This window comes from Lissotriton vulgaris, chromosome 2_2 (genome assembly GCF_964263255.1).
Source record: "Lissotriton vulgaris chromosome 2_2, aLisVul1.2, whole genome shotgun sequence".
NCBI lineage: Eukaryota > Metazoa > Chordata > Amphibia > Caudata > Salamandridae > Lissotriton > Lissotriton vulgaris.
The window spans coordinates 214,218,644-214,242,822 of NC_141688.1; the positions used below are offsets into that span (position 1 = coordinate 214,218,644).

Sequence of the window (24,179 nt, forward strand, 5' to 3'; positions counted from 1 at the left end):
GCGCTGGATCGAAGTGTCCTCATTGTCGTGTATGACTTAAATCTTGTTGAAAGGTATACAGGGCCCAGACGGCGAATTGCTCTGAAGGTCATCAACGATAGTTTAAACAACATTCTTTTATGAATCTGGAGCCGGTGAAGGGTCTTCAGGGCGGCAGAGGCAGACGCTCTACGATGGAGCCCTAGGACTAATCTGGCTGCTACATGCTGTACTATCTGTAGTCTCCTCAGGGTAGCTTTGTTAGTCCCTACCAGAAGGCTATTACAGTAGTCCAATCGTAAGAGTAGAAGAGCCACTGCCACTGTTTTCCTTGCGGCAAGCGGAATCAGTTCAAAGATTTTTTTTTTAGTTTTAATAAGGCCAAAACAGGTCCCTGTTACCTTTAAAACATGGGGTATAAAAGAGAGGGAAGAGTCAAACCACACTTCCAGATTTTTTGCTACCTCCACCGTTGATGGAGGGGCTACAGTGTCCTCTGGCCACCAATCCTTTGGTTGGAAAGGATTATTTTTTCCAATCAATAACATTTCCGTCTTATCAGTGTTACAGCGGAGATGGTCATTTTTCATCCATTTGATGACTGCCGTAAGACAGGCTTTGAAGTTTTCTTCAGCCTCCGTGGAGTTATTTTCCAATGACAGGATCAGCTGAGTATCATCCGTGTAAAACGTAGTTTCGATCCCAAAAGCCGAGATCAGTGAGATAAGTGGGGCCATATATATATTAAAGAGGAGTGGACTGCAAAAGCCCCCCTGTGGAACACCCGTGGTGACGGTGCGTTCAGACGAAAGGATCAGAGAGACAACCATGTAATCCATTCCAGTGCAGAATTAGAAATACCGCAAGATCTTAATCTGGCTAGCAAGATGTTGAGCGAGATGGTATCAAATGGGGCAAACAAATCCAAAAGGATTAAGACTGCCTTCTTGCCGTTGTCAGTTATAATTTTCTGGGTGTCCAATGTCTCCAATAACGCCAATTCCGTAGAATGTTTTGGGCGAAACCCAGATTGGTGGGGGTGAAAGATCAGAGCTGACTCCGAGAAGCTGGAAAGTTCTTTATAAACCATTCGCTCTGTGATCTTACCTAAGGTCGGTAACAGGGAAATGGGCCTGTAGTTAAAGAGGTTAGATGAGTCTACATTTTGTTTTTTCTTGAGTGGCTTCACAATAGCGAATTTCCATTCATCCGGCACTATGACGGTGGATAAACAGAAATTCACAATATTATTGAACACAGGATTCACTATATCAATAATATGATGTAATAATATCGGGGGCATGCGTCCAATGGAGAACCCGATTTACAGGCCAATATAGCCTCCTGAGTCTTTGATAGAGTAACGGTTTGGAAAGCTTGAAGGACAGGACTGCCCTCCCTATATTCTGGCTCATTTTCATTAGTATGATCTAGAGGGATATGGGTCCCAAAATCCTTTTGGATGTTCTTAATCTTATCTTCAAAGTAAAATGCGATTTCAATGCAAAGCTTTTGGGAAGAGGGAGTTTCTGACTGTAAGGCTTTAGGATTCTATGTAGGATTTGCAATTTCAAATATTTCTTTTTGGTTATGCTTTGCCATAGTTATTCTATTGTTGAAGTACTCTTTTTTGGCTAATTTAATAGCTGAGTGATATTGCTTCCTGAAAGTTTTGAAAATCTGGAAGTTGGATGCTTTATATTCCCTTCTCTATCTACGTTCAAGTTGTTTACAGTGTAAATGAAGCTCCTCTAACTCTTTCTAATACCATGGATCATTATGAATGTTTCTATTGCTCCTGCTGGCAGAGCGCCTTGAGGGAGCTAATTCCTCACCTATGGACATTATCCAGCTATGAAACCGGTGAGAATCCTCTCCTGGTACACCAGTCAGTGTTGGAAAAATGTCCTGGGCAATTATAGGTAAGGAGGCATTGGTGGCTAATAGATGCCATTTCCTCCTCGGTGTCCTTGTGCTTCTATTCATGGATGCATGGTCCCTGTTGGGTATTGGAATGGCCAGAGGAATAAAGAAGTGGTCAGACCAGACTTTCGGGATTGGACTTCCATCTAAGTGAGGTAAGGTTGGTGCAAACAGTATCCAACATGTGTCCTGCTCTATGTGTTGATCCCTGGACAACTTGTTTCATGCCCAGCAGGGTAATGGTTTCCAAAAAGGTAGTAACCCCCGGCCTATTACTACATTCCAGATGTAGATTGATATCTCCGAGCAGTAAAAAAATTTGAATATCTGAGCAGCGCTTGGCTGAGAGCGTCCCCTAATGAATCCAGGAAAGTATTGCTGTTCCCTGGGGGGGCAATATATTAGTACCCCAGAAAAGGAGAAGGAATCATTTATGGCAGAGCAAAAGCCCATATTTCTTTCTCCCTTTAGGCCACGTAAAGTAAAGGTATTCCATTGTAAAGTCTCTCTGTGTATAATGGCTACTCTCCCCCCCCGCAATCCTCTCTATCTTTCCTACACATGGTGAAGTTAGGGGGCAGGCGACCACAATATCTGGATTACAGTCCTCTTTTAGCCAAGTTTCAGTGATACATAAGAAGTCTAAGTCGTTATCCATGATTAGCTCTTTGATGTCTAAGGTGTGTCTGACTAGGGAGCGTGCATTAATTAAACCCCGCCTAATAGTCGCCTGATGACATGCTCCTTTAGCTCCCTCCCTTGTCTGAAAAGGTTTGTAAATCGGTATCTGTACGTGACATTTCCAACACATAATTGGGCCTCTAATTTTATTAACCTCCAAGTAGTGTTCACACTGTTTATTAGTGTTCAGATCCTTCAGGTGATTGGGTGTGAATGCTTTTCCAAGTTGGGAACCAGCAGCGTGGCTGACGCTGGCCGCGTGTCGGATGCGGACTGACGCAGACGGGTGCCGTGCGCTCGCTTCACGCATCCGCTGCACGTCAGCACCGTTCCCTCCATTTATAGAATGGTGCGGGCGATCAAGCTAGAGACTAAACCGTCTACTTCGCAAGATGGCGCCCGTTACTGTCCCACCGGAAGTAGGGGAGAAATGTTGCATCAGCGCTCCCTCCACTCAATCAGCCAAAGATGTGATGGACCGGGGAGCAGACGCAAAAGCACGAGGTATAAAACTAAGATGAGAGCTCCAAATGCCCCCTATGTTACCCTTCCCTGAAAATTACAGAATGCAATTGCGTGCAAGTTATCCAGCGCGCGGAGCAATTGCAGAGCTATAGGCAGTTAAAACATACGGCGCAGTGCGCAAGCAATCAAAAGACATGGATTAAAGACAAATATAAGAGCAATAAAGCTGGCTACTAAAAGCAGCTAACATCGCAGAGTAGGCAAATATCCGCACACTCCGCTGGCGGAGCGGTGTTCTCACCCCTCCCTTAGAAAAAACAGTGTTACTATACAGATACCACCCTCAGTATTACATCAACTATGTAACACAGCTAGCCATGAGAGACATTTTCTGTAGCATGTCACCCATTTCCTGCTGAAGCATTACGTCTATATCTGCTTGACTCATTGAGAGCCGCAATGTGTAGGTAACACCTCAAGGGCAGTCCTTTCACGTGACTACTTACAAGCATCTCGTGGCAATTAAAAGGTAGACACTTTTAATATAAACGGAAAGTAGAGAGAAACATAAAGGTTTATTGGATGTGTTGATATCTTTTTTTCAAATATTTTTAGGCACAGTAAAGTTTCTTAATGGCTCCTCTCGCTGATTCAAATTTAGGAATTTTAAAAATGAATGGAGCCGCTGCTTTCTGCAGGGTCTGAAGCTTCTACAAGGAACCCACTGATAGATTGAGGTATAGACTATTGCAGTAATCAAGCCTTGAATGTACAAGAGAAATTATTACTGTTTTCGAAAGATCTGACGGCAAAATTGTTTAGAATTTTTTTTTTTTTAACTAGCCTCAGTGAACAAAAGGACGGAGATTATAACTTTATTAAAATGATCTTTAAGCGTCAGCTCCTCATCAAGCAGAATTCCTAAATTCTTTCCTCTGGTCACTGGTTTTAGAGGAGATCCCAGTTCAGAGGGCCACCATTTCGCTGTCCAGAATGATGGAGTATTGCCGAAAAGAATAACCTCAGTTTTTGTTGAGTTTATCTTCAGGCAATTATTATCCATCCATTTACTAACATCGCTCCTACAAATACTAAAAGCATGACCCGAACTGTTCTCGTTTTTTGCCACAATTTGTGTGTCATCTGCGTAAGAAGCTAGGGAAAAGCCATATGCTTTAAGAAGTATAGCTAGCGGTGTGACATATAGGTTGAACAGCGTCGGACTCAATGTAGAGACCTTTGGGACTCTGCAAGGCAAGGAAAAAGATTTAGAGTGAAACTACCTAGCACCACTCTCTGTTGTCTATTCACAAGGAAGGATTGTAACAGATTAATTGCAGAGCACTCTATCCCAAATTTCCACATATGGTCAACCAAGGTATCGTGGTTGACTGTATCAAATGCCACAGAGAGATCCAACAGAACCAGAGCCGCAGTACCTCCACTAACCAAGGTTTCCAAAATGTCCTCTGTAGCTACCACCAGCATGGATTCAGTACTATGATTTATCCTGAACCCAAAATAGGTGTCATCCAGCAAGCAGTTCTCATCTATATATTTGGCTAGCAGTTCGTTCAACACTTTCTCCAGCAACTTGGCGGCAAAAGAAGCCTGGAGATGGAGAAAGGGTTATGGGTGTTCAAGTCCAGGGCATTGAGATTGGCCTTTTTTTTAGAAAAGGCCGAACAGAGGCAGGTTTTCAGTACAAGGGGAAGTCTCCCTCAGTGAACATTATGTAAAGATCTACGAGAGGTGTTGTGCCACCTGCGCTGGAATCATGTGCATTACCTTGGATAGATACAAGTCTTGAGGAGCGTCAGGTTTAACCAAGGGGACTATTCTCCTAAGCTGCTCTTCAGATGGGCGTTGAAAGCCGGAAACTTGGCTAGGCCTGTCAACAAGTTTGTAGCTTAAGTCTATGATTGTACCCGTGTCCTGCCTGCAGCAAATTTGTTAAAAATATTTGCTGCCTTCTCTTGAAAAAGGCAAGCAAGAGTGTCACAAAATCTTGGCTATCACAAAATCACTGCTGAGTTCAGATTAACTGGAACTGCAAGTTTTTTTATAGCTTGAAATAAGATTTTATTAGTATCATATGCATGTTTTATCTGCTAAGAATAATAAAGCGTTTTAGCAGCTATAATACCATATTTATGTTCGTCAAATTTAAGTTTAAAGTTTATTATTTTCACGGACTCATAACTTTTCCTTCACTTCTGTTCTTTCCTGCAACATTCTTGTCTTGAGGTTTTAAGAGCCTCATTGCACCAGGGCTGGGAAACTTTTTTTCCCATAGTTTTTAATTTAACCTGGGCCATATTGTCTCGGGCCGGTGCCTATCCAAGTGGAAACATGTTCTACACTTTGTTCTATAATGCCTGCCCGCTGCCAGGGTGAGGTTGTAAGTGTGGCTTCCAACTCGGCTGGCTGTATTCTGTGCCAGTTTCTCCCTGGGGTTGGTTGTATTGCAGACCTATGTGGTACTTTCTCCTGGAATTCTAACTGCTGTTTTAATGCCCAGTGGTCTGACCACGTTAGGGGAAGAGAGGGTAGAATGTTAATAAATGGTTGTTAGAGGAAACCCCTACTAGCATAGGTCCAGCCTGGTGCATCTGTCCTCTAGATATTAAAGATAGTCCAAGACCATTCATAATATTAATCAGTTTTGTAGAGTCCGAGTCAGTCTACTCTTCCTTGTAAAAATTAAAATCACCCAACACTGTAAAGTTAGAATTAAGATGGATGGTTCAGGGGTCGCGCTGAGCTTATCAGCAAAACCGCATCTGGGTCCGGGCGGGTGATAGATCGACATGCCCTAAAAAGATAGCATATTAAACAGTTGCACGGAGAACACTAGCGCCTCAGAGTCCGTCCCTGTTAGTAGCCTTTAAGTGATTTTGAAAAAAGGCTGGCTACCCTCCTCCCTTCCTTCGAGTCCTATCCAGACAATAAACATTGTAGCCTGGACGCAGGCTCTGCCCTGTACACAAATTCAATATTACCAAAACAGAGACAAATCTCTAAACATTTCAGTCTGAATCCCTGTCAGTTCATGGCTCCGCTACCCGCCGCCATGATGACTTGAGCCCCAAAATATTGAGGCTACCAAACACTACTATTTAATTCAAATCATCTGCAGCTTTTGATGGCTTGATCTATCCTCTATAGGGTATATATGCGGGAGGCGCATAAAGGAGATCACGCCAGAGAGTCCTGGGGGAGGCGAAAATCAACTGACCTGCAGCAGCACATGGCCGGGCTTTGCTCCGCTTTGTGTCTCTTGGCCGGGCTTGACTCCGCTTTGTTGTTTCTGGCCGGGCTTGGCTCCGCCATTGTTTATTTCCTATCGGGGTGTTCCTGGCCGGGCTTGGCTCCGCCGGGGGAAGCCTGTAACTACAACCCCCAGCAGCCTCATTAAGGACGCCGCCCATGCAAGTCGGAAGCGCCGGGAGGCGCATAAAGGAGATCACGCCAGAGAGTCCTTGGGGAGGCGAAAATCAACTGACCTGCTGCAGCACACGGCCGGGCTTTGCTCCGCTTTGTGTCTCTTGGCCGGGCTTGGCTCCGCTTTGTTGTTTCTGGCCGGGCTTGGCTCCGCCATTGTTTATTTCCTATCGGGGTGTTCCTGGCTGGGCTTGGGTCCGCCGGGGGAAGCCTGTAACTACAACCTCCAGCAGCCTCATTAAGGACGCCGCCCACGCAAGTCGGAAGCGCCGGGAGGCGCATAAAGGAGATCATGCCAGAGAGTCCTGGGGGAGGCGAAAATCAACTGACCTGCTGCAGCACACGGCCGGGCTTTAAAAGGGGTGTTATCACAACATAATTCCGGTTCTCAAAACTGTTTGATTGTGGAATTTAATCCTCCCTCTTTTTCAAACATTTTGTTTATTAATTTTTATAATTGTAGTCCAAATGATGGCACTAGGCAGAATTTGGATATTATTGAATCTTTCTTCTTTATTTGCAGCTGTTAAACCATCCCAGCACTGTCTTTCACGTAGCCAATTATTTGGTGTGTGCGGTACGCACCAAGAAAAGACTTATGGAGAATGAGAGATTGGCCATATTGTCGTGAAGATTTGCACCTTGCACTTTAGTAGTTAAATAGTACCATATATCAGGAACTAGGTTGATGGCGGTATGATGATTTTAAAATATTTTATGATATAGCTTTTTTATGAATTTAGTGATGTTTTAAAAAAATCTTTTGCTTTTTTGTTTTGTCTTTTAGTAAACTATGACATGGTTTTTAAACCTAAAGATGTATATTTTTAACATTGTATAATGTGTTTTTTTCCTTTATGTACCGTGCCTTTTTGTGATATTAATTTATCGAAATAAAGATTTTTGACTGCCTGACTGACTATCCTCTTCTACTGAAGGAATGATTAAGTGTGTTTGGCTTATGTCACTTCCAGTTATCCCTATTCGAAACATAGCTGTCTGGGTGGTGCTTAATTTGAGCCAGTGGTTTCCGTCGCTCAGCACCCACACTTAATTGTCAACACCAGCACTTCTGACAATCTACTGCATGGTGGCGATGTTTGCTAATTTAATATACATTATGATGAACTAATACCTGCCGCCCAAGGTATACTCATGGCGTTGGTAGCCTGGAACAGTTTTGATTATCACACTTGTAGGAGTGTGATGGTTAGAAATTGTGTTGGTACTGTATTTGGCAGTGCTGGTAGGGGTATTGGGTTGTTGAAGCTGCAGTGGGCACCTTACGAGTGACCTATTATATATATTTTTTTTTTACAAACTAAGCACTGTCTCTAGCAATAATATGCATCAGTGTCTGCTGCAATGACATCCAAACAACTGTTTACCCTATGAATCTCCATTGCCAGATCCCTACACGATCACGGGTGCACACTTCGACCATGGGATTATCATCTTCAGAACCCAGACTGTGAAATACATCAACCCAATTTATTCATATCAACCCTTCTCTCCAAGTTCTGACTTATTTTCATTTATAGGCCCTTATTACAAGTAGGCCACTAATTAAACATATGTGCCGTAACTCCTGCTGCTGCACATATTTAACTGAACAGTTTTGTGGCGGTTTATTGCCTCCTGGTAAAGACTGAATCTGATAGAAAGAAACACCACGCCCGTTACATTTTAGAAGGTCAAATCTGCCAAAATGTAAAAAGAGCAAAATGTCGGGTCATTTCTGGAACATAAAGATAAGCAAAATAGTCGGTATGTTATGCCCCTTTTCATGGTCAGCATTTGTAATAGGCGATAAATATTGTATCTGATACATTCCAAAAACCTTGGTGTCATATTTTATTTATGTGTTAATTATCACATCAAATACCATACCACCCATAATGAGGGTCTTACATAGTAATGTTTAATGTTATTAGTTCAGTCAAAACAGTTATTTCAATCGATGACGATATAAACATAGTAAACACAATATAACACATCATAAGAGCAAGTAATAGATAAAATACCAAAATGTTAACAAATAAGATTAAACTACTAAAAGGGAAAAAATAATATTATGCCAAATTAAAATGCAAAAACATACAATACCGAATGACAGAAACATTGTAATGTAAAACTAAAATAGTCCCCAATCAGCTAAAACATAATTATGCAATGTGTGAATGTCCAGTGTACCAGTAAACAAACTGATTCCTGATTGCCAATCACAGACTCACCATTTACAATTCATCCTTATTGTGTACAATTGGTACTTTTTTTGAAAAGTTGGTGATCACATCTCAACACCGAGCAGAAACACCAACAGACGGATTGTAAAATACATGTGTGATACCCGACGTCAAAAAGGCACACATTTTCATACAAGTAGCGGGTTGAATGCTGATATTTTTAGAAAACTATTTTGCAATGAGAAGTAATCACTACAGTGTTAATTAAAATATAGTATTAAAAAAAACCTCTGTGAGCGGGATGTGTTTGGTCTTGTATTACTTAATAATCATCTGTAATTTCATTTATTATCTGGATCATTTTATTTCAATAACTATGTGTGTTAAATAGTCAAAGTAGCATGCTAATTATGTGAAATACTGTGCCACATACTAAGCAACATAATTCAATGTTTTAGTGATACATTTGAGTGAGCCCTTCAGTATAAACTGGACCTACATTGTCACATAATTCCAATTACTTGACTGTATCTGATAACAGTTAGTTATCATTTTTTTGTCTTCATGAATGTCTGTTCGGGCACTAAACTAACTAAAGTACATATTGAATGAGAAATTGGGTTGTTTGTTCAGTGGGGAGTGAACCCTGCTCAAGTCACAAAATCTACTAAATGAATCTGTGCTTGACCCTCCAGTAGCTTGGCACAGTATTAATTTATAGGCAATGGGTAAAGTATTGTTTTAGCACACAAACAGCAAAAAAAGGGAAAACACAAAACAAGAAGAATCCCACACCAATTTAGAATAATAGAATACATTTTAATAAATTATTTGAAACCAAAATGAAAAATATTAAATCTGTGGAACTAGAGTTATGAGTTTTTAAAGTGTATGGTAAAAATGAGCACATAAAAGATCGTAGCACCAGCCGTGGACATCTAGTCACATGAGACCCAATCAAAGTCAAAAAATATGGCTGACCACGACGGAGCACAAAATTACACAAAAAGGGGTTTGGACCCTGTCAATGTGCTGCTGCGGATAAGAATGTAGCAGGAGCAGCTGCAAAGTCAGGCCAGCCAGCAATAAAGTTTGGATGGATAGACAAGCAGTTTGGTCTCAATCTCCTTTCCCAGTGCAGTTTTTAGCAAAATATTTTCTTAGTCCCACGTGAGGGATTATGGCAGTCTGACCTCCTTTAGCACGACCACTGGGGGTCCAGGACTGGAGTGGTACCACTTGGGATGTTAGAACTCAAGCAGGCTGGATCCAGGTGTGGGTTCAAGATGTTTGGAGCCTTTTCTGTCCATGTAGCTCTGATCAGGAGACCAGCCAACTTGCCCATGGAGTCACTCTGGTAGTCCTGGATTCAATAGAAGAACAAGGTTCAAACAGCATGCCAAGCCATGAGGCTTAAATACAGGCTGCAGCAGGCATAGCAGTGCTTCCAAGTGCAGCAAAGCAGTCCTCTAAAGAACACAGCAGGCCTCAGCTGAAGGCAGTCCTCTGGGAGTCCTTCCGCAGGTCCAAAAAGTGAACTGAAGAATGAATCTGAAGATCCTATTTTTATACCTGCTGCCATCTATGAAGTAAGAGAAGTTTCTACAGAATTCCCTATTGTAGTGCTTGATGTTTCCTGACTTCCCTGCCTTGTCTCCAAGCTGGCTGTATGAACAATGCAAGAGTGACAAGTCCTTTGTGTGATGGCAGGGCACAGCTTATTCAGTTGCTAGCGAGGCCATGCCCACCACCACCCTCACCCTGCCAGTTGATGGCACCTCCATGTACTCCTAATCCTTCTATTGTGTGGCTGTCTAGGAGGAATAAAAAAAAAGTACAACTGCCTACTACATCCAGTCAGGTGACCCAGGTGTCAAATAGGGCAGGAGACTGGCAACTTTCTAAAAGTGGCATTTTCAAAATGATTTCCAGACACCAAACACAAAATATTCACCTTTTCCAAATCAAAAATTAGCAATTGTTAAATGTACTAAGGCAACCCAATGTTATCCTATTGGAGAGGTAGGCCTCACAGTAGTGAAAAACGAATTGAGGATTTTTTCACCAACAGAACATGTAAAACATGCAAGTACATGTCTAACCATGTAATTACAATGCACTATGTACTACGGGCTACCTAGGGCTTACCTTGGTGTTACGTATGTGAAATAAAAGGGGTGTTTAAGGCTTGGCAAAGGAATAATATTGTTGAGTTGAATCTGCAGTGGGACAGGTTTTAAGGGGTTTCTTTAGTGGGCGGTGAGATAGGTGCTGCATTTCCTCTTGTGCCACTAAATGTATTATTCCTGGGTCTATGGTATACCATTCTATAAGGGACAGATCAGTAAATTAATTATGCCAGTCAGTCTGAGCAGATATGATAAAGTTTAAGGGCGAGAGCACAAATGCTTTAGAGAAGGTCATCAGTGGTAAAGTGTACAGATTCATAAAGCCGTTGAAACAGATTTCAGTAAAATAGGAGGGATGAAGGCAACACGTTTGAGGGTGACACTGCAGAGAGGACCAAGTCTAACAATAGGGAACAAATGGCCTGGATACCTTCTTCTTGTGTCTAAAGTCTGGCAAGAAATTGCTTAAAAGTACCCGTTGGGAATGATCTGCCACTGAAATTGTTCAAATTGTACACCATTTACACTAATTAAAAAAAAAAAGTATTACATAAAAAAAATACTACAGCAGAAAGGTATTCAACTAAGCGTGTCTATGCACAACTTTTACATATAACATATTTGTTATGTTTTTTAGCTACTTTCCTAATGCACTCAACAGTGATGCCTTTTCTTAGACTGGATTTCTGTATAATTAAGGAGTCTTTGAATGGTTCTCAGGAAAAAATAAATGTTTTATTTGAAAATTAAAGTTATTCGGACAAGTGAGGAACATAGAAGAGGTTTTTGTGAAAGATCTTTTCCTGTAAGCTACTTCAGGTTTGAGAGCGATGAAGCCACCTGTTCAGATGTTGTTGTCCATGTATGAGTTTTGAAAACGCAGTTAGGCATGGTCAGGTCAACAGCATTTGCAAATGTTTGTTTTAAAAAGCTGCCATAATCTCTAAGGATGAGTGGATGTCAAATTCCAAGAGACAGTGACATTTAGCTAAATAAAATATACTTTTTCCAAAAAAAAAAGCATTTGCAGATTGACTGATTACTGCATCGCTCGCTTAGCATATTCAGCTAACCAATGCCATTTGATAGGTGGTACACTCCCCAGAGTCAAATAGCACCTTAGGCAAAAGGCAGGGTTTGAGGAACGCAGAATAGAGAGAGGCAGTAGAACATGATGCATCCTGTTGTATTGTAGGATGGTGTAGACATATGGAGGTAGAGGAGGTCAAACTCTGCAAAAGGGATAGGTCAAATGGCTGTCTATTCCTATTTTCTAGTCATCTGAAAGCAGTGACCCCAAGACCATAAGAAGGAGCATCTTATCTTCTACAACAAACAAGGGTCACAGCTTCTATCCAGAGACAGGTACTAGTGTGGCTTCTGCACACACTCATCAGCTGAAAGTAGGACATTGTACACTTCTTGTATTGTTATCTTTCTATTTGGATTTATAAGTAGCTTGGACGACTGCCATTCCTATGGTGGGGTAGGCCAAGAAAATAAGGATTCGCCGTATTCACAAATATTGAGCAAGAATGATCAGAAGTGATTGTCAGATTCCCATGGAAGGGTGGCCTTCCTCTGCAGTAATCACTAGAATTTACTAAATTCAACCACTGATATAAGCTTATAGTCTTCACTCCCAGCATCTTTATCCATTGATGTTTTTTTTTAAAGAGGCTGCTTTAGAATGGCGAGAGCCGGGTAGCCAATCAGAACGCTCAGATTGCAGCGAATAACTCTTGGTGCACAACTGTTGTTGGAATCTCAGAATGTATATCACAAAGAAGGCACAGCCAATCAGCACTAAAGCAACATAGGCATAACTAAAAGAGGTTATACATCCCTATCTTCTTTTTACAATGTTGAACATCACATCTTGTCAATAAGTATTCATAACTATCTAAATAATATACAAACAAACTCAGTACAAGAATTGGGCAGCAGTTATCTTTGTAGTTTCTAGTGTATCTGTTGATACCGAGGGCTGATGTGGTGCAACAGTTTGTTTCAGGACTTCGTATTTGCTTGTACACAAGGTCTGTGATATGTTATGTGATGAAAGGAGTGTCTGATCTCTAGTCATCGTGTGACTCTCTTATGGAAGTCTAGTATATTTAGGGCTCTCCCCACAAGTGGGTAGCCCCCCCCCTGCTCTCTCCGAGTGGCTACCCCGATCAGATGTGGTATGTTATGTAATGGAGGCTGGGACGTCTGGGGTATCTTCCCTGCACCTAGGCCATGAAGTTGGGGTATCTGACTGTGAAGGGAAACTTGCCCCCTCAGCTACCTGACTCTGGGGTTGTAAGTTAATCAACAATAGACCCCATGTCTCCTCTCTAGATCTCGTTCAGCATTCTCATCTGTGCGCACTATCCGTAACCACCTCTCCGCTGTCACTCCCCTTTCCTATTGTCCATTTGTGTGCTGTGGGTGGTGCAGACTGCGTCCTATGTATTTCTAAGCGACGTCTGGCAAGCACTAGTCCTAAATTTGCAAACCTATGCTGCATTTTGTGATTATTTTTGTTATTGTTCGTCTTTCGGGCCCCCAGGAGACAGTGTTTAATGATACTTCAACACGGATGCAGGTTGCCTCTCTAATTGTCTTTAATACCCCCCCCCCCCCACCCCACCAATACGCCTGAAGTCAGGAATACAAATGTTGAACGGAAAATGAGTGTTAAATTCAGGCCTGCAGGGGGCTCCTATGGTCTTGGGGCCCCCAGACAACTACCCAGCGTGCCCATGCGTTAAGACGGAACTGTCCTACAGTCCATCACAGTCCCACCCATTGTTGCCCCCTACTGTCCTTATGCAGTCTCTCTCCCAGAAGATCAAACAAGTAAATCAAATGGAGACTATGTTGAGCATTATATTCCAGCTCTGCTGCCTATAAAGTTACATCCAGGAAATTCTTTGTTAATGTAATTTCCTACTTTAGAAAGAGTTATTTATTTCATTGCTTCGAATGGGCTAGTAATGACTGGATCTTAGTAGCAACAGAATTCAGGCATATTAGCCCAACGATCATGGAGAATACAGGGCGCTTTTAAAATGTGTTTAGTAAGGACCTGTCAGTATTTGCCTGAACATGTGTGTTATCAGAAGGTAAGACCCTCATCCACCAAATCATGCCATTATTTTGGTATAGTGATGTCTGCGTCGCTCAGCTGGAAATCTTGTTTATGTTTACTTAATTCTTATTTTCTACATTTCTCTAGAATTGCATAATTCCTGTAAAATATGGTCTAGTCTCAGTATAAATCTCTTGCCACCACCTATGTATGCTCTATGCATGACATTGTACTTAATCAATGACAGACCCACATCATTCTGTTAAGCGTTACAATTATCCATTTTTAATCTGAACCCTCTTCAGCAAAGTTGATTAAAACCTGAATATTCCAATTGCAAATACGGCCAGTTGTTGGGTTCACCCTGTGGGCAGCAATTTAAAAAATATCTGACTTTTAAAGTTGTTTATTAAGAAGGTAAACAATGTTTATCTGAAACTCTACATTCTTAAATATGTATTAAATATATTTTTCTTCTTTTAAATACAGACAACCAAACAACATATTCCTCCTACTCCTTTCTATGAATATCTATTTCTCAGTTTGAAAAAAACACTCCTTGATGCTAATTTACACCAAAATAAATAGGTAGTTCGTGCATTGTGGTCATCAATACAGAAAATACATTTAATGCAAATTCTATTACTTCTTTCACTCTGGGTGGTGGTCATTAGAGCAAACTAGCAATACAGTGAGGCTCTACTCAAAGCAGTTCAAATTTACAGCCACATTCCTGAGTTCGTGTACCTGCACATGGTTAGTAAACCTGCTCCAAGGGGCAGGTAAAGCATGGCCAGTAATCTTTAGAGAAACCTTAGAAATTGATGTTCTTTAAATATATCCCATGTATTGGGATACCGGAATGTTTTCGACCAATTGTACTTAATAATAACAATCTACACTTACTGGGGAGCTAGTCTTTATCCTGACATATAACCTGCAGATTTTGTTCATTTTTCCTTAAGCAATGGAGCTTTTTCCCTCTTGGGTCGCCCACTATGACCCCTGTTTCTCCAGTGGGTTCCTCATAGATGTAGCCTTTTTAGGTTCAAGGCTACCAGACAGCGCAGCTTTCTGGTTTGCTTAAGACATCTTGGTGACATTTAGAAAGCTTCCCTAGGAATGCTTTCTGCCCGCTGCTTACCATTGGCTTTGTGGTTTGTAACTCATATTTTCTGCGTTCTGCTTACTGGCTTTATTTGTTTTAGGCAATCCAGCTTCAGTGTATCCCTCCCTAGGATAAAATCCATTTCACACTGCCTCTTCTTGTATTCTTCCATGTGTTCTCCTTTCTGTAATTAGGCCTGTAACTCTTGTCTTACATTGTCATACTTGCTGTGCATTCGAAGACCAAGGTCCAATGTCAGGCTCTGTTTTCCAAGGGAATTTGGTGATTACTTTTCTTTCTCTGACTTCAAAGTGAGAGGATTTATGTGACAATCTTTCTGAACACTAAGGGTAGAGGAACAGTTTTTTTCCAGCACACAACAACATTTAAATAAACTGTGAAATGATTTCAAAATGATTCAGAAATACTAAAGCAAAAATGATGCAAAACATTTTGGTAATCCTGAAGTGTGCTGGAAAAAAATACTTTAATATGATCAAAAGCAAATCAATACACTAGGTGATGCCATTTCGTCACATTATTGTATGTGCACTGCAATAATTTTATTAGTAAAATTGTATGTATGTGTATATTTAATGGCCATTTCAATTGCAATTGTAATGTCAGTGTGCTACCACACTATGCGTACTCCACTCTACGCCACTTTTTTCTCTATTCTGCACTATGCCACTGAATACTACTCTGCACCATTCTACTTTATGCCACACCACTCTCCTCGACTGCACTGTTCTCCACTCTACGCCACTGCACTCTACTCCACTCTGCACACTCCACTCTATGCCACTGCGCTCTACCTCACTTCACTCTATTCTACTCTACTTTTCATCACTGTACTCTATGTCAGTGTACACTATGCCACCCTTCCCTACACCACTCCAGTCTAGGCCACCCCAATCTACTATACTCTGCAGAACCCCTCTTTATGTCACTCTGCAATACTGCACTCTACACCACTGAACTCTGGGCTAATACACTCTACAACACTGCACTCTATTCTGTACAACTCCACTCTGCACCACTTCACTCTGTATCACAGCACACTACAGCACTCTACACCATTACTCTACACCACTACATTCTATCCTGCACCACTCTACGCAACTTCACTCTACTCTGTAATAATCTAAGCTATGCCACTGTACTCTATGCCACTCTATGCCATCCTGCACCGCTCCAATCTACACCACTTCACTATACTCTGAGACAATATATGCTAATCCACTGCACTCTACACCACTACACTCTATTTTATTGTGCTCTATGCCACTGCACTCTACTCTACAGCACTGCTCTCTACACCACTCTATGTCACTGCACTCTATGCCGCACCATTGCACTCTACGCCATTTACTCTGCAATACTGAACTCTACACCACTCTACCCTGCAATACTGCACTCTATTCCACTGCTTTGTATGCCACTCAATTCTACACCACTGCGCTCTACGACACTGTATTCTGCAACATTCTATACCAATGCACTCTACACCAGTCCACTTTACTCTATAGCACTCCACTTCAATGTATGGCACTGCACCCTACTCTGCACCAGTACAATCTATGCCCCTGTACTACACGCCATTGCACTCTACTGTGCATCACTGTACTCAATGCCACTGCATTCTACGCCATTTTTCTATACAACACTCTACTCCACAAAACTACACTCTACGTCGCTGAACTCTACCAAACTCTACTCTGCACTACTGCATTCTATGCCAATGCACTCTATGCAACTGCACTCTGCATCACTCCACTCTATGTCACGCCACTCTTCGTCACTTCACTCTGCAGCCCGCCACTCTACTCTACTGCACTCTATGCCACTGTACTCTTCAGCACTTTACTCAGCATCACTGCACTGTACGTCACTGCACACAACATGACTCCACTCTGCACCACTCCCCTCTACACACACTCCATACCGCTGTACTCTAAATCACTGCTCTCTTCTATGCAACACTGTAATCTACGCCACCGCATTCTAAGATGCTGCATTTTACACCACTGAATTCCATGCCACTGCACTCTAGACGACTATTGTGTGCAACACTCTTTGCAAAGACACTCTTCAAAATACGCGCTCACACGGCACTCTATACCACTACATGCTACAACACTCTACTCATTGCCATTCCACTCTGCAATACTCCACACCACTCTCCTCTATGCCACTAACTTTTAGCAATGCTGAACAGCTACCACACAGGTGCACCACATGACTAGAACACGTTGGCCAAGCCAATAGCTCTTGCATAGGTTAGCCCTATTGGCAAAGCCAATGCTTGTTAATTTTGTCTGCTCTCAGCACTTGGCAGTGGTGGGAGTGTTTGAGCTGAGCTTGTGCAGCTGCAGCTGGGAGAACAGATTGTGATCAGCTGTTGCGTGGAGCACAAGTCTCCTGTTTATGGCACAGGGAAACAGAGGAAGGCATTTTACTCAGAATTGTTCATTGAAGAGAAATTACATTGCTTAATGTTTCCATTTCAATGGAGTCCAGCCATTACGGTATCCTCCTTGAGCGAAGAGTCTGCATTGCGTGGGGCTTTGGCACATCTTTAGAGGAGCTCAATTGTACCTTTAAAGCTCTCTTTTCCAGGCCCACGAATGAGTAGCTCATCCAGTCCAGGGTTTTTCCTTTGCAATGTTTAGGCGTGCATTTCTGTGTACCCCTGCAATGAATCGGAAAGTCAAGTCCCACATGCATAGAAACTCCTGTGGTGATTTAAATGCTCCCACATGGAATTGAGAAGCTTGAGAGTTCTGTACCTTATGACTGCTGCTTTTTTTTTGTATCTGTGCCTGCGGTCCGTATATAGTGTGCACCTAGCCGATGGGCTGCAGACCACTTTGTAGAGTCACAGGCAGGGATCAGGAAATGCTGCTACACTTCTAAGGGGGGTTGAGCCACATCACATGAGGCAGACAGTCAAATAATCAGCATTTGGATGCACCTGGTCACCGTCACCACAGTGATGTTTCCTAGTTTTTAAGCAAAGAGCACACTAGGACTTTTGAACCCATACTTACAATATGTACTGGTGAGTACAGAAAAGAGTTGCATCCAAGGCACTCAAGGGGTGGTCGTAGCTCCACGCATTCTACCTGCAAACTCTGGAACAGACTGCCTACGCCTTAAAAGTCAGTCCAATCTACAGGGTTTCCACAAACAGTTTAAAATCCTTGTTGTTTTCTATCCCATCAAAACTCATTTTATTAACCCCTCCCTTGCTCATGACGAGCTCAGCTCATCATGACAGTTAGAATGCTCCCACGCGGGGCTAATTCCCTTGCTGTGCGAGCGTTCTACACAAACGACTGTGGCCGCGACGAGATCAGCTCGTCATGAGCACACGAGCACCGTGGCTCATGACGAGCTGAGCTCGTCATGAGCATGAAGGCGCTGTGCGCGCCCTCCATCCTCCCCCCAGCACAGCAGGGGAATCAGCCCCGCAGTGAAGGGGTTAAGACCCAGTTTGTCTGAGGGATTGCACTCTGAGCATTCCGGACACCAGCTCAGACATACATGGAACGGGCACACACTGCATGCTAAACACACCTTCATCTGCTGTGCCCTAGGAATCCTGCTTGACTAATTGATACAGATTTTCCAGGCACCTAACCTCCTCCACTTGACTCAAATTTTGATGCCACAGAACTCCAAGTAGTCAGATAGCCTATTTCTAGTCCTGAGCTTTCGTTTGACTATCAACTGCCCCTAGTCTTTGTTTGTTCCCTTATACTATTTATATGAACACATGCGATAGCAGCGACTTATTGGTTAAAGTTCCAGAGAACACCCAATATGAGAGGACATGAGGTTGCCATCATATTTCTATAACCCTACCCTAAATATATATACAGATATTCCCTTTCCCTCAAGCACCCTACCTCAGTTTTATGGCAGACAGGCAGAAAGAAAAGACCGCATTGCAATTACTACCTTACGTGGAAATTGTCCTTTTTGTTCCTCCTAAGTACAAGATATACACTAAAAAGGCAAAGGTTAATTTTGATGTTATAGTTTGATGAATGTTTGAATGACAACGTAACATATAAAACTCTAAAAACCACAGAAATTCACCAGTAATAGTCATCTCAAATACCTATAACTGATGCCCTAAGGAAAATATAACTCAAGCCCCACCATGAACAGTCTTGCCATCAGTGATCTATTTCCAAATATTGCAGTGGTGTTATCAATTATGTCATAGAACATGTCATGAGTGCATTAAATGTGGGGTAATTAGCAGTGCATGGTGATGCTGTGAGCTGTACTTACCTTAAGGCACAAGTTATAGTTACTTGACTTTGCTCCCGCCCACCATGGTGGGAGTACTCGTGGAAGAATGGGATAGGTGCAAGTGGGAAAGCAAGATGGGCTGCGGGGCTCTGGAGTACGCCTTCAGCCTCCTATGTTGTGTTGTGGGTGCCCCGGGTGGTCAACGTTGCACCCATCGAAGGCCCTGGTAATGGGGTCCTGAGACCAGTGTTGGTTGAAGAGGGTGGTCATCCATTCCTCTCTCCTTAAAATAGAAATGCTGACCTGGGCGATGGAGGGCCCAGGGCCTGCATAGGCTCAAGTAAGGGTGCTACGCCGCCCACTTTAAATAAAGAATACGAGCCAGAAGTTGGGGTCCCCAAGACCTGTTAAGCCTAAGGAGGTGGGGTCACATGCTAGTCATAGCTAATTAGTTTCAAATGCAATAGTGCCATGTCAGTATATACATGTAAGTTCGATGGTAAGTCTCCGTTTTGCACATTGTTAATAATGCACATAACAGCAGCAACTCTAGAATCCTATGCATCTTTGTGTATCTGTGTATGTAGCTGCTTAGTAGCATCTTGTCATGTGTTACTCTTTGTGCCAGGCCTTGCTATGTAGCCAACACCACTCTGACTTCCCAGAAGTTTAGTTTTGCTTTTACCGTAGGAAGTATGAGCTAAAGAATCCAAGCCAACTGGATGATTATGTTGCCCATGGCCACTTCTCAGTACTGACTTATTTTTAACATCTAAATGTTGAAACTGTGGCAATCTGTTCCTATGGGCTAAGGAATCTGTGTTAACCAGGGGCTCTCCAATGCTAGTGCGCTCAGACATTCAATGTTGTGGCGTTCAACTATATACAGAGTAAATAAAACAACAAAGATGCAAAGAGACGAAATGTCATGTGTGAAACAATTAACCAATAGTACTTTGTCTTTTGGAACTTGTAGCTTCGTATGTGGTAGAATAAAGATTACAGAAGCAAGTGCCACCTTGTAAATGTTGCCAGCTCCAACAAATCTATGTGCATTTTGCATAAGACTCTCCACAGGGCTGGCTCAGCCGACCTTAACTCACCTATCAGGCGCTACACACCACAACGCGAGCTTAGATCTGCAACCGCCTCTCTGTTGGTGGTTCCAAGGAGCAAAACATTAAAGTGAGGTGGCAGAATTTTTCTACATCTGGACCCAAAACTGTGGAAAACGATGCCCATGAATGTCAGGAAACAAACCAATCTCTTAATGTTCAGAAAGGCATTGAAAACATGGCAAAGTTTAGCTGACTAGCCCGACTCCTTGCATAGACACTGGACAGCTAGCGCTAAGATGCCACGGCAAACCCATGCTCTATATAAACCCTCATTTAATTTCATTTCATTTCATTTCATATGTTTAAACTACTAGGCATTGGTGAAACCACCGCCCTCATTCTCCTGGACCTTTCCGCTACCTTTGACACCGTATTACACCACACATGCATCCAACGACTACACTAGATCGGAATCACAAGCAATGCACTGGATAGCGTCCTTCCTCACAGGCCACACACAGAATGTCTGCCTCCACCCCTTCGCCTTGCACCCCATACCTACTATCTGCATAGTACCACAGGGAACAATCCTCAGACCCACCCTCTACAGCGTCTACATGGCACCTCTCGCAGACATTGTCAGAACTCACAACAAATGCAACATCTCCTACGTCTACGACACCCATGGCCAATAGAGCATTAAAGCAGATGGCATATTGAATTTGTGTTACAACATACCTGGTGTAGATAGAGAGAAAAAACTGTGCAGCTCAGGAGGAAATAATATACAAGCCCAACAATAGTTATGCAATCTTTGCTGGTGACGTGCTAGGACTTTAAATTTTCCACATTCAGAATATTTCATGAACTGTATGGTTCTTGACTTCTCTTCAAAATCTTGAATTTGAAAGTCGCCTGAAGGTGTGAGGAAGTGAATTATAAATAGTATTGTGCATCATTGTATCTAAAGATTCCTCCACTAATTTGGAAATTGATGTGATATATCTTGAATTCTAAAGCTATTAGTTTTTGGAAACTAACTATGAAATGTTTTATTACATTCTTGGCTAAAGGCGTAAACAAACTTAGTAATGACGTGCTTTTCATTTTACTTTATTTTACTTATAACTAAAGAAAGTGATTTCTGGTCAAAGTTTCTTTTTTGTAATGGAGCATTGAATGTTTTTTTGGCAAAAATTTACCGTTTTTAATGAAATGACCATTTTGCTAAATAATATTTTTCCTCAATATTGCATGACTTTCAATAAGTTTGAACTCCTCTTTTTGAATGGTAAATAGGTGTTTTTTTTTATTTACAGCCCAAGTGCCAACAGGGAGCCGATCTCCGCCTTGGATTATCAGGGTCCTAAACGGAAACTATACAGTGCTGTCCCTGGGCGCCATTTTATTGTTGTGAAGCCTTACCAACCACAAGGAGAAGGGGAGATTCCGCTTCACAAGGGAGATCGAGTGAAGGGTAAGTGTCTAACAACTTTGGATGCCTAGTTGATGCTACAATTGTGAACAATGAAATAGTAGAGCCTGCTTTCTGATATGTTGTTGATATCCTGGTGCCTACCAACTCAGCAGATACCAACACTAAAAATACCATTAAAACTAACAGTGTTTAAAAAAATTGAAAAATACACAATTATGTAACTCTGAGTAAAGAGGAGTTCTTCCAATTACACAGTGCATGAGAGTTTGGACTTCATGGCAGATAAACTGATAGCACTGTCTGGAAAGTTTCAAACATTAGAGTTGCCTACTAAAATGCAAGCCGACAAATTTATAAGACCGACTTATTGTTGCAGCTTGAAGACATCTCGACAACGCTGTTGATAGCGATAAGAGAAGAGAGAGTGACTGAATCATGTTGCGAGGCAGATCATTGACTTGATGGGGTGGGAGCTGAATATGTCAGAGAGAAAGCAGAAGCAGTGTTCAGATGAATGTATGTATCCATGGAGCTTTGTGGGAAATGTAAACAAGTTGACTAAGATGGAGACTATCTGAGTTTGTGTTGTAGTGTGTTGGGTGTAGCAATGAGACCATTAAGTGTCTGCTAAATGTAGGAAAATTAGAAAGTAAAGCCATTAGTGGGAAGGCACGACGCAGGTGTTGTATTGTATGTGTGTCTGTGTGTAGGCAACAGAGCTCTATGTTTTGTGGGATAGCCATTGGAGTGTGAATGGAAGTAGGTGAGAAGGTGTTGGCAGTAATATGATTTTTCAGACTCAAAATCTGTTATGAAAGTATTAACCATATGTCATGGATTAGGAAGGTACTTTACTTGTGTGTCCAGTTTATCCACCATCTGGGAAGATGGGTGATATTCTGTGCATTGAAAAGCCAGATGGGGAGAGTGATCAGGTGTAATGTGTGAAATATCATGAGTGGAGGGGCAGAGTGATTGTAGGTGAGGTTCTAAAGGGCCAGTACAGTATTTATTTGATTTCTTTGCATTTTAGTTGAGGACTACATAGTGCAAACATTAGCCATGATGGTATCAGAGCCTGTACAAATACAAATAGTACAAATAGCAGACAAGTTGTAGGTGTAGGTCGAGATGCAATAAGGAATAAGCAAGCAGCTATACAGTATTATTATAACAGACAGACGGCAGATTCAGGTTGCGGAGATGCCCACTTGCAAAACAGACTAGCTGAAGGGCGTCCAGGCTTCTATTGGAGGAATCTATTCAGCATAAGCTTATTTACATCTTTTATGTTGGAGGTAGTCGAGGAGGTTGACCTGATTTCCGGATTTAGTGCGTTTCATTTTTTGGGGGCTAGACTGGAGTAGGAGCGGTTGTGTTCTCTTTTTGATGAACTTCTGTGATAAACAATAGGAAGTCGGCGCTTCTTAAAGCACGACTTGTCTGTCATGCAGGCTTTCTTCAGCTGGTTCCTGGCTTCAAACAGTGTTAGGTCTGGTGTGTTGTGTGAAAATCTTCTGGAGCCAGTAATCAGCCTAGCTTCTGAGTTTAGTGTAGCCCTTACCGGCGCGAGACTCACTTTGGGTAGGCCTGCAAGAGTCGCACTCCTATAATCTAGTCAGGAGATGATTAGGGAGTGTACTGCTAATTGAAAGTCATCCTGGGGCAAAAATGGTTTGAGTTTCGTTTTGTGTTTTCAGTTGGAAATTTTCTCCCCTAGTGGTTGCTCTGATATAAGCTTGCACATTCAAGTGTTTGTCCAAAGTTACACCTAGTGATTGACTGGAGTCAATTACGTGGGAGGCGCACTTGAGAGCTCTAAGTTGGTTGTGCCATTCTTCTATGGGGCAGAGTGAGTTTGATGGGGGATCACGAGGAATTCCGTTTTGAGTGTTGAACAAAAGGTGATTGCAGGTTAACCATTGTTGGGTTTGCAGTAGGGTGCACATGAGTGTTTTGATATCTTTAGCTGAGGAGATTTTCAAGTACAACTGTATGTCATCAGCGTACATGTGGTATTGAATGTTAGATTGCTACCGAATTTTTGTAAGAGGCTCCATGACCAAGTTGAATAATGTGGGTGAGAGCATGGATACTTGGGGTACTCAGTTGAGACTGGAGTAGAGTCAGTTGGCTTTGATTCTATGAGCTCTGTAATGTAGGAATGAGCCAAACGAATTTAACACAGGACCAGACAGCCCCATTCTTCGCTCCAGCAGGCCCATCATGCTGTTGAGTTTGACCGTGTCACTGGCAGAGGAGAGATCAAGAAGTATAAGCAGGCATTGATCATTCTGATCAAGCAGTATCAGGGCATCATCTACAGTGCATGATAGGGCTGAATCAGTGATATGCCCCTTTCTAATGCCAGATTGACACACATTTTTTCAATAATTTTGCGAGATTCAGGATGTTGGTGATTGGACAGA

The 24,179-nt window shown here is 42.2% G+C and overlaps 1 protein-coding gene across 1 annotated transcript in view; it reads left to right on the plus strand.

Moving 5' to 3' along the window:
- Positions 1-24,179, plus strand: part of LOC147729256 (SH3 and multiple ankyrin repeat domains protein 2-like) — a 2,641,300-nt gene that overhangs the window by 2,024,342 nt on the left and 592,779 nt on the right. Inside the window, exon 15 of the mRNA XM_086959557.1 lies at positions 21,632-21,789. Within this exon, the coding sequence (XP_086815683.1) occupies positions 21,632-21,789 (158 nt within the window). The remainder of the gene's footprint in view (positions 1-21,631; positions 21,790-24,179) is intronic.